Source organism: Centroberyx affinis, unplaced genomic scaffold, assembly GCF_046629955.1.
Source record: "Centroberyx affinis isolate AG114_WGS23_722 - 3 ecotype Tasmania unplaced genomic scaffold, CSIRO-AGI_Caff_v1 ptg002085l_1, whole genome shotgun sequence".
In the NCBI taxonomy this organism is placed as follows: domain Eukaryota; kingdom Metazoa; phylum Chordata; class Actinopteri; order Beryciformes; family Berycidae; genus Centroberyx; species Centroberyx affinis.
Window position 1 is genome coordinate 15304 of NW_027280412.1, and position 14918 is coordinate 30221.

General features: G+C 39.4%; 2 protein-coding genes across 2 annotated transcripts; both read left to right on the forward strand.

Moving 5' to 3' along the window:
* Positions 1 to 2439: 2439 nt before the first annotated feature.
* m6pr (mannose-6-phosphate receptor (cation dependent)) lies at positions 2440 to 7088 on the forward strand. Its single transcript, XM_071531493.1, has 7 exons — positions 2440 to 2767; positions 3363 to 3535; positions 3808 to 3968; positions 4250 to 4359; positions 4530 to 4663; positions 4752 to 4878; positions 5003 to 7088. Exons 1-7 carry the CDS (start codon positions 2762 to 2764, stop codon positions 5123 to 5125), a joined length of 834 nt encoding a protein of 277 aa, XP_071387594.1. The 5' UTR covers positions 2440 to 2761; the 3' UTR covers positions 5126 to 7088.
* Positions 7089 to 7612: 524 nt separating this feature from the next.
* On the forward strand, positions 7613 to 14718 carry LOC139654430 (NLR family CARD domain-containing protein 3-like). The gene is made up of 11 exons (XM_071531492.1): positions 7613 to 7678; positions 9026 to 9091; positions 9410 to 9538; positions 9709 to 9751; positions 9995 to 10014; positions 10122 to 11916; positions 12077 to 12250; positions 12421 to 12600; positions 12730 to 12903; positions 13142 to 13188; positions 13284 to 14718. Exons 2-11 carry the CDS (start codon positions 9079 to 9081, stop codon positions 13868 to 13870), a joined length of 3162 nt encoding a protein of 1053 aa, XP_071387593.1. The 5' UTR covers positions 7613 to 7678; positions 9026 to 9078; the 3' UTR covers positions 13871 to 14718.
* The last annotated feature ends 200 nt before the right edge of the window (positions 14719 to 14918 follow it).

Sequence of the window (14918 nt, forward strand, 5' to 3'; positions counted from 1 at the left end):
TGGAGCTGCGATTGGTCGATATGGAGCAGCCGGGTGTGTCTGCACAACACACACAGCCAGGTAAGGGCTGTGATTATACAAGGAAAAGTGGGGGGAGGGGAGAGTGAGAGAAGGAGAGAAGTTTCAGAGCACACAAACACATGCACACACACGCACAGGGAAACATGCACTCATAGCTGCAGAGAGCTAACTGAGCCTTTACTGGGGCCTATAAAAACTTCCCTAACATTCCCTTGAGAAGTAATAAATATGGGAAAGAAAGGGAAATAAATGAAAAATGTTCCTTAAGATTAAAAAAAACCCCAAGATGAAGCAATCACAGAGAAGGAAACAAAGGGAGGGGCATTAAATGATTTTTACTGTCAGTAAAAATTGTGATTCATTTGTATTAACACAGATGTTTTCACTTTCTAAAGTCTGCATTGTGTTGATCAAGAATACTGACGTGACCTGAGATATAAGATAATATGGGAGTAATGATTCTCTATAGAATAGCTGCCACAGTATGGCCCTCATACCCCTAAAGTTAGGGGGCTTGATTCCTGTTGAGGTTAAGGAGCTAACAGTAATGGCAGGCTAGGTTGGAGTAAAAACATATGCACTAATGATACTGTAAATTAAGCACTATTCCCATGAAATGTTCATGCACTTGGACTTGCTTTTCCCCATGAGCAGGAGTAAAGTTTTGAATAGGAACAAAATTATGTAAAGTACTGCATACTATAAGTAAGTGATAATTATTGGGCTGAATAAAACCACAGGGATATAATAGACACATAGACTAATTGTTTACCATCTTTAATCTCGTCATTTAAATTAGCTCTGTTGAAACTATGCAAATTTCTGCATGAATGGGGCATTCTCTAAGACAAATCAGCCTGATCAAAGCCTCAATAGCTCAATGGCTGACTGATAATCAGATTCATAGTGATAAACTGAAAGGATGATAGGCTATTTGAAAGTGAAACAGCATTGTGTAGAAAAAAAGCTTTGTGTAGCCTTGTGTTGTTACTGATGCACTTGAAACTGGCCATTTTATACTCTCATTCTGGAGGCATTAAGCTACAATATGAGACACAGAATGGATGCAACCTCTGAAAATCTAATGCACACAGACAACACAAAGCATCATGAAACAGTTTTTGTCCCATAGTTTAACACCCACAATCCCTTACTTATATTTAGAGATGATAAAATGAATTTTAGCACAGTATAAAATGTCCTATAGACAGTGGTGGAAGAAGTACTCTGATCCTTTACTTAAGTAAAAGTACAATACAGCAATGTAAAAATACTCCATTACAAGGAAAAGTCCTGCATGAAAAATCCAACTTAAGTAAAAGTACATAAGTATTAGCAGCAAAATGTAGCTAAAGTATTAAAGTAAAAGTAGTGGTTTGGTCCCTCTGACTGGTATTTTATTATATATGACATCATTAGATTATTAATACTGAAGCATCAGTGTGTAAGCAGCATGTTACTGTTGTAGCTACTGGAGGTGGAGCTAGTTTGAAATACTTTATATACAGTTAGCTAGTTTAGTCCAGTGGTTCCCAACCTAGGGGTCGGGCCCCTCCAAAGGGTCACCAGATAAATCTGAGGGGTCGTGAGATGATTAATGGGAGAGGAAAGAAGACAAAAAGTTCTGATACACAAATCTGTTTTCAGTTTTTGGACTTTTTCTCTAATATTGGATAATTTGAACATTGATTGAAATGAAACCATGTGAGGTTTAGAGGGAAAAATCACTATTTGGTGGAGCTGTTAACAACTCATAGACATCTGAAATGTGACCCCAACTACACACTGCTTTTTGTAAGACGTCAAAAGCCAAAAAGATTGGAAACCACTGGTTTAATATTTAACAATGTGTTGTATTTTAAAAGCTTGTTATGTTATCCATTGTGTCAAATCTCCATTTGAAAAGTAACTACAGCTGTCAAATAAATGTAGTGGAGTAGAAAGTACAATATTTCCCTCTGAAATGTAGTGGAGTGGAAGTATAAAATGGCACCAAATGGAAATACTCAAGTAAAGTAATAGTCACTTTTATATATTCTCATATCCTAACTTCGAGTGAATTAAATAGTAGTGAAATTAAATCATAATTAATTTTGACTTTGGGAACGACTGCTAAAGCCTGCTGTGTAAACCGCATAGATTTCTGTCATTTGATCACAGGCTCATGATTTTCTGTCTTGCGTCCTCTATGTTTTCTGTCCAAATGTCAGAGAGGCAAGGAGAAAAATGAAGAGATTTGACGTTTCTCGCTACTGTCTCGTGGTTGCTCTCGCCAAGTCTTCAGCCAAGATTCAAGTAAATTCAAGGAAATCTCCAGTCAGCTGACGAGGGTGCGAAGGGCTTCAAGTTCCGCTCATTGGCTGCGCTTCATTTCGACAGTCACATGCGCGTGTGTGTTTAGTTTCACTTCCGCACTCGGTAACTACCTAATGTAGCTTGCTAACGTCTTGATGAAAAGCGGGGTTCTTACACAGGGCAGCGTAACTTGTAACAAACAGCATTCATTTGAAACTCACGGCCACATGCAATTGTACTGTTTTATTTGCATGGCCAAATAGGAGGCACATTGTCGCGTGTGCTACCATCAGTACAGTCATAAAGTCGTAAAGCCAAAGGGGAAGCTAGCGTTCGGCAGGTTCGCTACATCATCAGTTGGCTACATTTTGAAACAACTTCGAATTTGCATGTTACATAGTAACTAACTAAAAAGCTGGTTTTCTCGTTCCCGCTAGAAGAACTCATGAAGGTAGGTCCACAAAGCAACTCAGCCTAGGGTTTAACATTATTCAAGCTTTCACAGAGGCTGATACTGACTGCTTTTGTAGATAATGCATTTGCACAGGGAACTTAGCTCAACCGTGATATTGCCTCGTGCGGAGAGGAATTAATGTCAATAATCATTAATTTGGCGCTTCTTGTATGCACGTATCTCCAGTGATGGCTCAAAATGTGTCTTTTCACAACTTTATTTCCTGCTTTCATGTTTTGCAAACGTCACTTTTTTTCTGTGTTTAAAGTTATGACGCCTTTGTACTCTGCGGATATGCAGACCTTGGCAGATAATTCTTCCTAGTTATGGATTTATAGTTCAGGAAGCTATTGCATGCGCCTGCGTCAGCTGCCTGTAGTCGAGATACACGAGATATCATACAATTTGACCTTTCAATTTTTAATTAATTGTGGGTAAATTGATGGGTGATTAGTTCAAGGTGATAATATGCTATATAATAGGCTATATATAATAGATAGACTTGAATTTATTGGAGTTAGTGAATTTGCTCTTTTAGTGGCATTAATAATTTATTGTGTCTGTTCATTACTTTCCCATACATTTGTGCCAGGTGTTAAACAGACCCACGGGAGTGGCCTTCCTGCTGTGGACCCTGGCTGTTGAGCTGGTCCTGTGTGAGAGTGGGGCACACGTCAGCAACAACACCAACAACTGTAAACTGTTTGTTGATTCCAAGTCAGAGCGGAAAGCCCTGAGTCGGCTAGAGCCACTTACCAATCATAAGTAAGAAGTGACTCGGTGTACTGGCCTATGTAATGTCATAAAAGTTGCAGTAAGCAGATTGCGTACCTGACAATAAAAGGAATCATAGAAATCACTCTTGAAACTCTTAATAATGCAGGAGAAGAAGCACTTATGGAATATGTAAACTATTTCTGACAGCAGCATTTTGCTTGATTGCCTTTTGTCATTCAGTATGTCTTTTACACCAATCTCACGTCTGTGTGACTTAAATATTATTGTTCCTTTGTTGGGATTTGTTCTCATGTTGACAGCTTCACTGCACAGACAAAGAATGGAGATGAGAGCTACACATACGTGTTCCAGTTATGTGGGGATGCAGGGGGCATCCAAGGAGCTGGGGTCATTCAGTTGGACAAGTCACAGAAGCCAACAATAGTTGGCAGGTATGATTCAACACAGGCCATCGGTGGAAGTAAGTATCTGCAAACTGAAACAATTATAGACTACATTATCCTGATATAGTTCTGATCTGATGTCCTCTAAAGGACATAAGAAGGTGAGGGAATTCTAACCAGCTGAACTTTGGGATAATGGGTTGCATAGTTAAGCTATGTTTTCAAATAATATATGTCCCTAAGAAGCCCATAACTTGAGAATTGTTACAGTTCATTCTTAAATTAATTCAGAACATAGATCTATCTTTCTTTAGATCTGTACCTCTGTGTCTCTTCTGACACTTCCCTGCCCCTGCAGGTGACTGGGTGATGCTGATGTACAGAAACGGAGACAGCTATGATGAGCATTGCTCCAAGGAAAAAAGGAAAGCCATTGTGATGATCTCCTGCAACAGGAATACGGACATGGTAAAAGAGTTTACAGAGATGGGGTGGTTGTTAGATCACCAAATTTTGGAAAAGAAATGGTGACTGATGCTTCCCTGCTGTGAGGTATAAACTTGCACACTCCTCCTTTTCTTAGTTTGTGTTACCTAGTGCTTGTCTTTGTCTCTCTCCATCTCTTCCTATCCTCTCAGAGCCAGCTGGAGGTGGTTCTGGAGGACAGAGACAAAGCGCAGGAGTGTTTCTACCTGTTTGAGCTGGACTCCAGTGCAGTGTGTCCAGCTCTTCCTTCCCAGCAGCTCAGCACTGGCTCCATAATACTCATAATGTGAGTAAAAACAGTCTGTAATGACACAAAAACTCTAAATCAAAATCATTATAAGTGATGGGTGATGATGACCCCTCTCTTATTTCAGTGGCGTTTGTCTCCTGGCTGTGTACCTCATTGGAGGATTCCTCTACCAGCGATTGGTTGTTGGAGCCAAAGGGATGGAGCAGTTCCCAAACTATGCTTTCTGGGTGGAGGTTGGCAATCTGACAGCGGTAAGGCTGGTTCAGTTAGAGCAACAGTGGTTTGATTGATGGTTTCAGTAAATGATCAGGCCCATGTGATGTGATTTTTTTTTTCTTCACAATATCCATCTTCCCCTCCATCTGTTTGTCACAGGATGGGTGTGACTTTGTGTGCCGGTCACGCAGTCGAGAGGAAGCACCGACTTACAGGGGTGTGGTCACAGAGTCCTTGGAGGATGAGCCAGAAGAGAGAGATGACCACTTACTACCTATGTGACCTGGATATGTCAGACGTGGGAGAGAAATTTCCACTGTGTGATGCCGTTTACCATTTCAGAGGTTAGATGAAGTTGCTGCTAGACACAGGTCTGTGGTCAGTTTTCCCCCACTGGTTTAGGTCAGGACATGTTGACACTATATGTATCCTAGACTTGTGCCTAAGGGCAACTTCTATTTGACCTGTTTGTCACAGAAGAGGGCAAGTTACTCGGAGGGCTGAAAGACCTGTGACCTCTCTTACCCCAAGCACTTCATTCAGCTATTTGATTTCAAAGAAATGGATGATTCATCAGAGGTTACAAAGTGACAACAAAGAGTGACTTTTCTTCTGTCAAAATCTGGCACAAAAGGGAGAAGATGAGAAGTTGGGTTTCCACATGATGTAAAATCAGTGACTTAGTGCTCCTCATTTTCTGCTTAGCTGATGATTGTTAACGTTTATTCAAACTGCACCAAGGTGAAAGCCGTTCTTCCTTGGGTCCTGCTGGTTGTGCACTGACAGTTCTGGGCTACATGATATGTGAACACCTTTGCTTGTGTAATATGGCTTTAATCAGGGTATGGCTTGTTATGAAAGTGTGATAATTAAGTAACTGTGAATGTGTGTTCCAGTTAATACATCTAATTGTAGGTAAAATAATGATGTGACTTTACTTACAGCCTTATTACACAAATAGAAATCACTGCTGAAGGTATAGCTTGACATTTGTATATTTAGTTGGCTGTTTTTCTTTATTTTTCTTTCTCTTTCTCTGACATTATGGGGAAAATGTTTCTACATTTGTTCTAATGTTTCCCTAAAATGATTAGTATTGTTAGCCTTCCTTATTGAAACCTAGTTGAACTAGCTGCATGGTTGTGGCTAACGTTACCCCTTCATTTTAATTAGGTCAACAACACTAACAAGCTAATTAGGGAAACTGAAGTATACATTTTGAAAAATTTTCCCTCATTGTGGCAAGTGTCTGAAGAAAAACAACCAACTAAAATGCAAAATCTCATTGTATCCCTTTAAATCACTAATTTCTGCTTATAAATGTTACTGCATAGTGATGGCCATTGAGAGGAAATATATATATATATGAAGTCTGATGTTCATAATTTATGAATGATTTCAGGTGTTGATGAACAGTGCACAAGCATATATGTAGGCCTACTGTATGCACTTGTATTTTCATACAATAAATGCACAAACATAGGAATCACTGATAGGTAACAAACAATTTAATAATGAAAATGATAATGGGTAAACCCACATGATAATACCGACCCAAACAACAGATGCACTGCTAGGCACACACATCAACCATGTGCTGCTTAGAGTAGGATGTAGAGTAGGGTGCAGGTGCGGACTTTGACCAAATGCAGACTACTTCTTGCCCGATACATTGCTCCTTCAAGAATGTGGAGTGGTGTAGGAGCCGTGTACATTTCTATACACCTCCTTGGTTGATCACTACCTTGGTCGTGAAAATGTTACTGAGGCACTGAGGAAACCTATGAGTTTTCTAATATGTTGTGGATAATTCTAAAATTATTAATGCTGCTTTATTAGGACTAAAGCAGGCTTTTTGAACTTAAGATGGTGAAATGTTAGGCAATTTATGTAATGAAGCAAATTATATTACACACTGTCAATGTGGACAATTACTTTTACTTTTGGTTTGTTTGTATCCTTTGCTTCTTTGTGGTGTGTGTATATATATATATATATATCTTTTTTAAATGTTGACATTTATATGCTTAGGTCAACCAATGTCACATGATGCACCTCTTGGATCCAGATCTGGTGGATAATAATGGTTATAGCTACCTGCATAGAAGCAATGAATGGAGCCACCTTTGGATTGAATGGGTATATTTAATTTGATAGCCTGTTCGGCTTAAGGACTTTTTCAAGTCAACAACTTGTTTTTGTTTTTTCTTTTCTGGCTTTTGCATTAAAAAAAGAAAATTGGAAATTGTAGTTAATGCATTTTTGGAGTGCTGGAGAGAGAGAGATCTCCTCACTTCCTCTTCTCCCTCTGCCCTGTCTCTTTCTTTTCTTAAAAAGATACTGTTGATTTTGCTGGGGACACACACTAAACTCTGAAGGAACCCTGGATTCCACTTTGACAACCACTATACTGCAATATTATATCCATCTTGTCAAGTCATTTAGTGTGGTATTGAGTATCAAAACATCAACATCTTTAAACAAGTGGAAGCATCTGCAGTGGGGTGAGATAACTGTCTGCACTTTATCCCACGGAAAATTAACTTTAAAGAATTTCCTCGGTGACATCAGGTGACATTATCTTGATACTATGGAAGTGGTGTGACCCGCGCGCCTTATTTCAACACACTGTAACTTATAGAAAAATTATTATGAAATCATTGGGGAAAGCGGATGTTTGGTAGTGGTTGTGAGTGGTGACTTCTTATCTAGACAGAGGCGGAGCATAGGGGGAAAAAAATCTGGTGTTTGTTCCAAGCAAACAAGAGTCGCCTACCGTAAAAGCCGGAAGCTGCATGTAGGAGGGAGCTGAGAGCAGATTTCTCAAAGATACAGGTAACAACTATTTATATCTTTTCATAATTTCGATTTTAACAATAGACTAAATTTATCGGCTTCTAAACGTGTCTTGGTCTCATTTACCCCCTTTACACCTTGCATTAAAATGCGTTTTGGGTGATCGGATTGCAATCGGATAGTGCTTGACTACATGAAAGTACAGGTGTAAATGCACCCAAGACGCATTGAGGGCGGATTGTGATCCGATCGGCTAAAGCACCTCCGGAGGTGGTCAGGGACGCATTGTGACCACATTGAACACAAGTGTAAATGCAATTGCGTTTTCAATCCACATACAACAACTACGTGGGCGGAAATAAGTAATCGCGCGCGACTTTCGTCTTCGGCATTCCAGTTGTTGAAGACGGCTTCTTCCCCCGCTTCCAAAAGCAAGCATAAATCCATACAATAGCGCGGCTTCACGGATGGGTATCATCTTTTTTTTTTTTTTTGGACCCGCGCAAACGAGAGGAGGATGTGACGTTCGGTTGTTTGAGCTGGACAGAGCAATCGGATTTCAATTGGATCTCAATGTGGACACTGGAGACACATATTAATAGCAGGTGTAAATGTAATCAGGTTAAATCATATCTAGATACAATCTGGATACGAGACGCATTTTAATGCAAGGTGTAAAGGGGGCTATTGATACCACTAGCCTATTGGATTACACCCGCATCTATAATGCATAAGCCTCGTTTCCACCTGCCAAGGTTTAGCTCAACTTTCCTGTGGCACGTCCAGCTCAAAGCCACAGAACCGGATTGTGTTTATAACTCACTTAATCAACCGCTTTCTCTTTTAATATGGGAGTGAATGTCACGTTAAACTCCAGTGGGAATTCTGCCATGGTAATGTTGTCCTAATATAAATAGCCTACCTCGCAGAAAATGATATGTCCGGATCTCAGGTGCATCTGATAAAATACCAATAAAACGCTCACTCCCGCTTGCCCCTCCTACTTCTTCGTGTTTAATGGAGAATCGTAAACCAGGGAATATATGTGCATACCGCCAACTAGTGCCGGAGTGTGTAGTATCATCGTTATACATATCTATTATATTGCTATCTCTTATTCTATGTGTTAACTTGTCTCCTGAAGAAAACTGCTTGTCCCACTGCTTGTCACATTTCTCCAATAGCCCTATAAGGTGACACTCCTTTTTAATATTGCCTACCCTCTCACTAAATCTTTTCTTCTCAATAGTGAATTTGCTGCATTATGTTATGCATTCTGCATCTTTATTACAATCCTCACATTTATCAGATGCACTATTACCCACTGGAAATAAACTATTAATTAAAAATGTCCCTAAAATATAACATGTATGTTTTTTTTCTCAGATTAATGCTGTTAACTCTTTTCTTCAAAGCATTATAAAAGTTTCACCAAGATAATGGATCAATTAGGTTGGTAAATAAATACCTAATTACATTATTATTATTATTATTATTATTATTATTATTATTATTATTATTATTATTAATATTATTATTAATGTTGTCATTATATTGTTGTTGTTACATCTAGTGTAAAAATGCTTTATACATTTTTCTATTGTTTAACATCACAGGTTGTTCAGGCCTTTAAGTCTTATTTTAAAACATTTATGTAATTTAAGTAATTTGTGTCTCACTTCAAATCAGTAATATATCAAAGGTGAAAAAGATGAAAGGTCCCATCAAGCCTTATCTCTTAATTCATTTATTTGTGTTTTGGCCCCGCAGGTGGTGGTCAGATGGCAGACTCTGCAATCACTGCTGAAAGTGGCTCCTGTAATGTCATACCACAGCTCAGCAACTGCAATATAGGAGGATCTGTTAGCATTAACATCGCCATGCAGTCTCATGGTGGAAGTGAGTGCTTCATCCATCTCCTGAATACACAAGCAGAATATCACATAAGTGCATAACACTAAATAAAGAGGAGCCTGGTTGTGAAGCAAAGGCTTAAATGCATGCTACCCAAGACTTCTCGTGTAAAGAATGTTGAAAAACCTGATGTCCCTCTTTTGTTGTGCTAATAGATGACACCTTGCAGCTGTCAGGGACAAGTGCAGCACACCAAGGGTAAGTTACTCTTTTTAAGGTGAAAGGGAATCGTGTCCCTTCAATCAATCAATCAATCAATCAATCAATAAATAAATAACCATTTGAGAGGCTTTTAGGGGGGAAACAGTCCTCTCTGCATGTTTTGTATTTCGTAAGCTGTGTTTCAGCAGTCCAACCATTATTTAAATGTGTTTTTGTTTTATATAAACTGTAGTTCATTGTAAAATATAGTGGATTATATTTTTATTCCCTTTCTTTCAGTGACCATAGTGGCCCACAGGGTAAGCAGTGCTTTGTTAATTATAAGCAAACAAAAGTCATACACCTAAGCACTAATCCTCTGAGACAACTGTATTTCTGTGTTTTCATTCTTTTCACTCTTTTTCAGTGGATGCAATCCAGGAGCGAGTTAAAGGAATGCATAAAGCCAATCTGCAACAAAAATTTGAGTACATTTTGGAAGGCACTACAGGGAATGAAGCCTTATTAAATAAGGTTTACACAAAAGTGAGCATCACTGGGGAGAAAAGCCAGTCGAGTCCAGAGCATGAAGTGTGGCAAATTGATTCTGCATTCACAACACGCAGTGCAGATGACGCAGCTGTTGACCACAACAACATCTTTAAACCTTTAGAAGGTACACGGAAGACAATAAAAACGGTGCTGACCAAGGGCATTGCTGGAATTGGAAAAACTGTTTTAGTGCAGAAGTTCATTCTGGATTGGGCAGAAGGGAAAGCAAATCAGGATATAGATTTCATTTTTCTGCTTCCCCTGCGTGAGCTGAATTTGACTCTCAGTGACCAATTTAGTCTATTTGAACTCTTGAAAGAATTCCACACTGAACTTACAGACCTTGAGGATGCCAAAGTCTTGTCTGCTTGCAAAACTCTCTTCATCCTCGATGGACTTGATGAATGTCGACTTCCACTGGATTTCCATCAAAACAAGAGATTGTCTGATGTAACAAAACCAACATCAGTTGACATTTTGCTCACGAATCTCATCAAGGGGAATCTGCTTCCCTCTGCTCGTCTCTGGATAACATCTCGACCAGCAGCTACAAATCAGATTCCCTCCAAGTACATCAGCCAAACAACAGAGGTTCAAGGCTTCAAAGATGCACAGAAAGAGCAGTATTTCAGGAAAAAGTTCAGCGATGAGAGCACAGTTTGCAGGATTATGTCATATATCAAGCCATCTCGAAGCTTATACACAATGTGCCAGATACCAATCTTTTGTTGGATTTACGCCATGGTCCTTGGGCAAATGCTGTGCCAAGGTGAAAGCGGACCAATACCTAAAACTCTTACCGAGATGTACACACACTTCTTGCTGATCCAGACCAGTCTGAAAAATGAGAAGTACAATGGCAGAAATGAGACTGATCCACAGAAACTCTTGCAGTCAGACAAAGACATCCTCCTGAAATTAGGAAAGCTTGCATTTGAAAATCTTGCTGAAAAAAAAATCATGTTTTCAAAGGAGGACCTGAGTAAAGTTGGCATTGATGTTAATGAAGCTGCAATACACACCGGAGTGTTCACTGAGATTGTAAGAAAAGAGGCTGTGTTTTATCAAAGGACGGTGTACCTGTTTGTTCATCTCAGTGTTCAAGAGTTTCTTGCTGCCTTGTATGTGTTCCAGGGATACACAGCTGGTAGCATTCATGAATATTTCCATTGTGTAAAGTCAAGTGATGATACAGCAAGATATCCGCAGATGCATGAGTTTCTGAAGGCTGCTGTGGATAAAGCATTAGAGAGTAACGACGGACATCTAGATATGTTTTTGCGGTTCATTCATGGTCTTTCATTGGAATCTGTCCAGATACTCCTGCGAGGCGTACTGAAGCAAATCCAAGTCAGCCCAGAGAGCATCAAGGAATCGAAACTGTACCTGAAGCAGATGCAAATGTTTGACATTTCCCCTGAGAGATGCATTAATCTTCTCCTGTGTTTGACTGAAATGAATGACTATTCCATTCTCGATGACATCCAGGAGTACATGACGTTGGAGAATAAGGAGGAGAAACATCTTTCACCAGCCCATTGCTCAGCCATAGCATACGTGCTTTTAGTGTCAGAGAAGGTATTGGATGAGTTTAACCTGAAAGAATATAAGACATCGTGGGAAGGGCGCAGGAGACTTCTTCCAGTTGTGAGGTGCTGCAGGAAAGCACTGTGAGTGTCAACGTTATCATTGCACAATTCTGATCGGTTTTAATAACTGTATTTCTAGTGTATATTTAACTGAATGCGCACCCATACTTTTGAGAATGCAACCCTGAATCTAGAAACATTAGTAAATCATAATGCGTTTTGTTTTTTCTTGTTTTTGCAGACTTGATCACTGTAGACTGACTGGTCAGAGTTGTGAAAGTGTTGCTGCAGCTCTCCATGTCGAACATACCCACTTGAGAGAGCTAGACCTTAGCTACAATGACTTGACTGATGATGCTATTCAGCTTCTCAAGACCGGACTGATGAGCCCACACTGTAAATTGCAGACTTTAAGGTGAACATACACGCATGCATACATATTAGATGATTGAAATGTGTCAAAGAAATGAGCATACTATGACAGCACTATAACCACACTTAAGTTTGTATGAAACCACTGTAAATGTAGCACTCACAAGCATTACAAAAACTGACAATTTCAATGTAACTTTATTTCTTTGTTAGGATGAATCAGTGCTACCTTACAGAGGCATGCTGTGAAGCATTGGCCTCTGTGCTGACACAAAGTTTTCACTCCTCACACCTAAGAGAGCTGGACCTAAGTGACAATGATTTGCAAGATGCAGGAGTGAAGCTGCTCTCAGCTGGAGTGGGAAACCCCCTCTGTAAACTGGAAACACTAAAGTCTGTATAATTTCTTTTAACATTTTTACTTACAAAGAAATGTTTTGATGATGTGCAGTTGTATAAGCTCTACCATAGCATCCAAATGGAATATGTCCAATTTCTCATTCTTTCATTCATTTCACACAGGCTCTCATTCTGTGGAATTGCAATGGAAGGTAGTGTTTCTCTGGCATCTGCTCTCAAATCAAACCCAAGTCATATGAGGGAGCTTGACCTGAGCTACAATCACCTGGGAGACACTGGAGTGAGTCAGCTCTCAAGCCGACTGCAAGATCCATTGTGTAGACTTGAAAGTCTAAAGTAAGTAAGATATAGTATATAGTACTATAGTACTGTAGGTATATACAGTATACAATATACAGTACAGTGTGTGTACTTTTTGTGCACATATGTTCACCCTGGTGAGGACTTGTTAGTATTTATTAGATTGCAAATAACCAATTTAATTCACTCATTCAGTCATTACCTGAGAGAAAATGATGAATTAGCATACTGTGGGGCATTAACAAGCAATCATTTAAAACTCTTTGTCCAACAGCGTGGAGCATGGAGCAGAGTGCTGGTTAAAAAGTGGACTGAAAAAATGTGAGATGATTCTTAACATATTTATCAAAGAAATGTTATTGGATTTACCACAACGGTCATTAAAACTGTGTCTCTCCCCCCTCTCTCTCTGACAGATGCCTGCCAACTCACTCTGGACCCAGATACTGCATATGAGACACTTAGTTTGTCAGATGGAGTGATATATCCATTTTGGTTTGGAGAACCAGAATGGCCATGCTCAGAATCTCCTGAACAATTCGACTCACATTCGCAAGTGCTGTGTAAAGAAGGCCTAACAGGGCGCTGCTACTGGGAGGTCGATCTTAGTCGTGGGCAGGCTGTTGTGGGAGTTGCATATAGAGGGATTAGCAGGAAAGGGAAAGGTAATGAATGTAAGCTTGGACATAATGATAAATCGTGGTGTGTGAGCTTCTCCGCCTTCTCCTATGTTTCAAGTGGTATTACTGCCTGGCACAATGATGTGGGAATTCATGTGTTTGTCAAACGCAGCTTCTACCATGGCAGGGTAGGAGTGTTCCTGGATTGGGAGGAGGGAACTCTGTCCTACTACTGGATAACCTCAGGAACACTGATCCACTTGTACACGTTCCACGCAAAATTCACTGAGCCCTTATACCCAGCATTTCGGGTTTGGGGTAAATCAATGATAGAGCTAATGGACAGTGATACAGCCAGGAATCCAGTGTCCAGGACGGACTAAATTTCTGACAAATTGCTCCTTTGGTATGAGCAGTGCTTTTCTTGGTTGTGTGTCCCCCACTAGTTTGATACACACACCCTCTTGCAGTACAGGCCTACTGACATTTTTAAAGACACTCTGTTCTACACAGATTTTTTGTATGTTTATATAATATTGACTAAGCAATGTATGTTTTTATTTACTTTTTGACACCATGTTTGAATACCTCAACTCAAATCTCCAACTGTGTATGCAATCTGTAAAATACTGTGTATCAATTACAGTCAAATACTGTTCCCAAATATGTCATACAAGTGTTACATACCTGCTGTTCGGGTCACCTATCTATGACCTACTTATTGTAAGTTCATATATGTGTAGATTTTAAGTATGAGTGACTTTGATTTATTATGAAGACCAGAGACGTGTTTTGCACATCGAGTCTAGCTGCTGGACAGTGTGAATCAGTAGAAAATTGTTGAAACCTGCACACTCTAGCGGCCTTGTCACTGATTATTGTGACAAAAAACACAACATTTTGATCCAAGATAGATCTTCTTCAGGTAAACCAGGGTTCCACATCCATTGTTGATTGATAGGTTGTCTATTTGATTTTGTCACATAGACAATAGACTGGCTGTTCAAATTTTTTTTGAACAGCCAGCTAGTGTGGCCATTTTAACAAATTTCTACTGCTTTGATTTATGGTCTAGAAATCAGTATATCGTATGCCTTACATATTTGATATGCCTTACAACATTTACTGTTACAGTTGTGTTTTATCTTTTGTAAAATGTTGTTCCAGTATCACAGAGACAGTTTCTATGCAAATATTCTCTTTTTTATGAAAATGTAATATAATCACCAACAAAGTCTTCCAAATGTTATAAAGAATATTTTGGTTGCAATTGTCTTGTGTCCTTTTGTGCTTAATCCTTAATTCCTGAAATAGACAGATTACTCGCCAAAATATAAATAATCCCAAAACACCAATTTCTGTAATTCTAGGTCACACACTGGCATGTTTAGATGCATTGCCCTGTCATTTTGATATACATGCTACTTTTTT

Coding starts and splice junctions, on each gene's coding strand:
- m6pr (XM_071531493.1), top strand. Junction 3,536..3,807: donor GAGCCACTTACCAATCATAA/GTAAGAAGTGAC, acceptor TCATGTTGACAG/CTTCACTGCACAGACAAAGA. Junction 4,360..4,529: donor GCAACAGGAATACGGACATG/GTAAAAGAGTTT, acceptor CTATCCTCTCAG/AGCCAGCTGGAGGTGGTTCT.
- LOC139654430 (XM_071531492.1), top strand. Junction 9,752..9,994: donor ACAAGTGCAGCACACCAAGG/GTAAGTTACTCT, acceptor CCTTTCTTTCAG/TGACCATAGTGGCCCACAGG. Junction 12,251..12,420: donor TGTAAATTGCAGACTTTAAG/GTGAACATACAC, acceptor TTTCTTTGTTAG/GATGAATCAGTGCTACCTTA.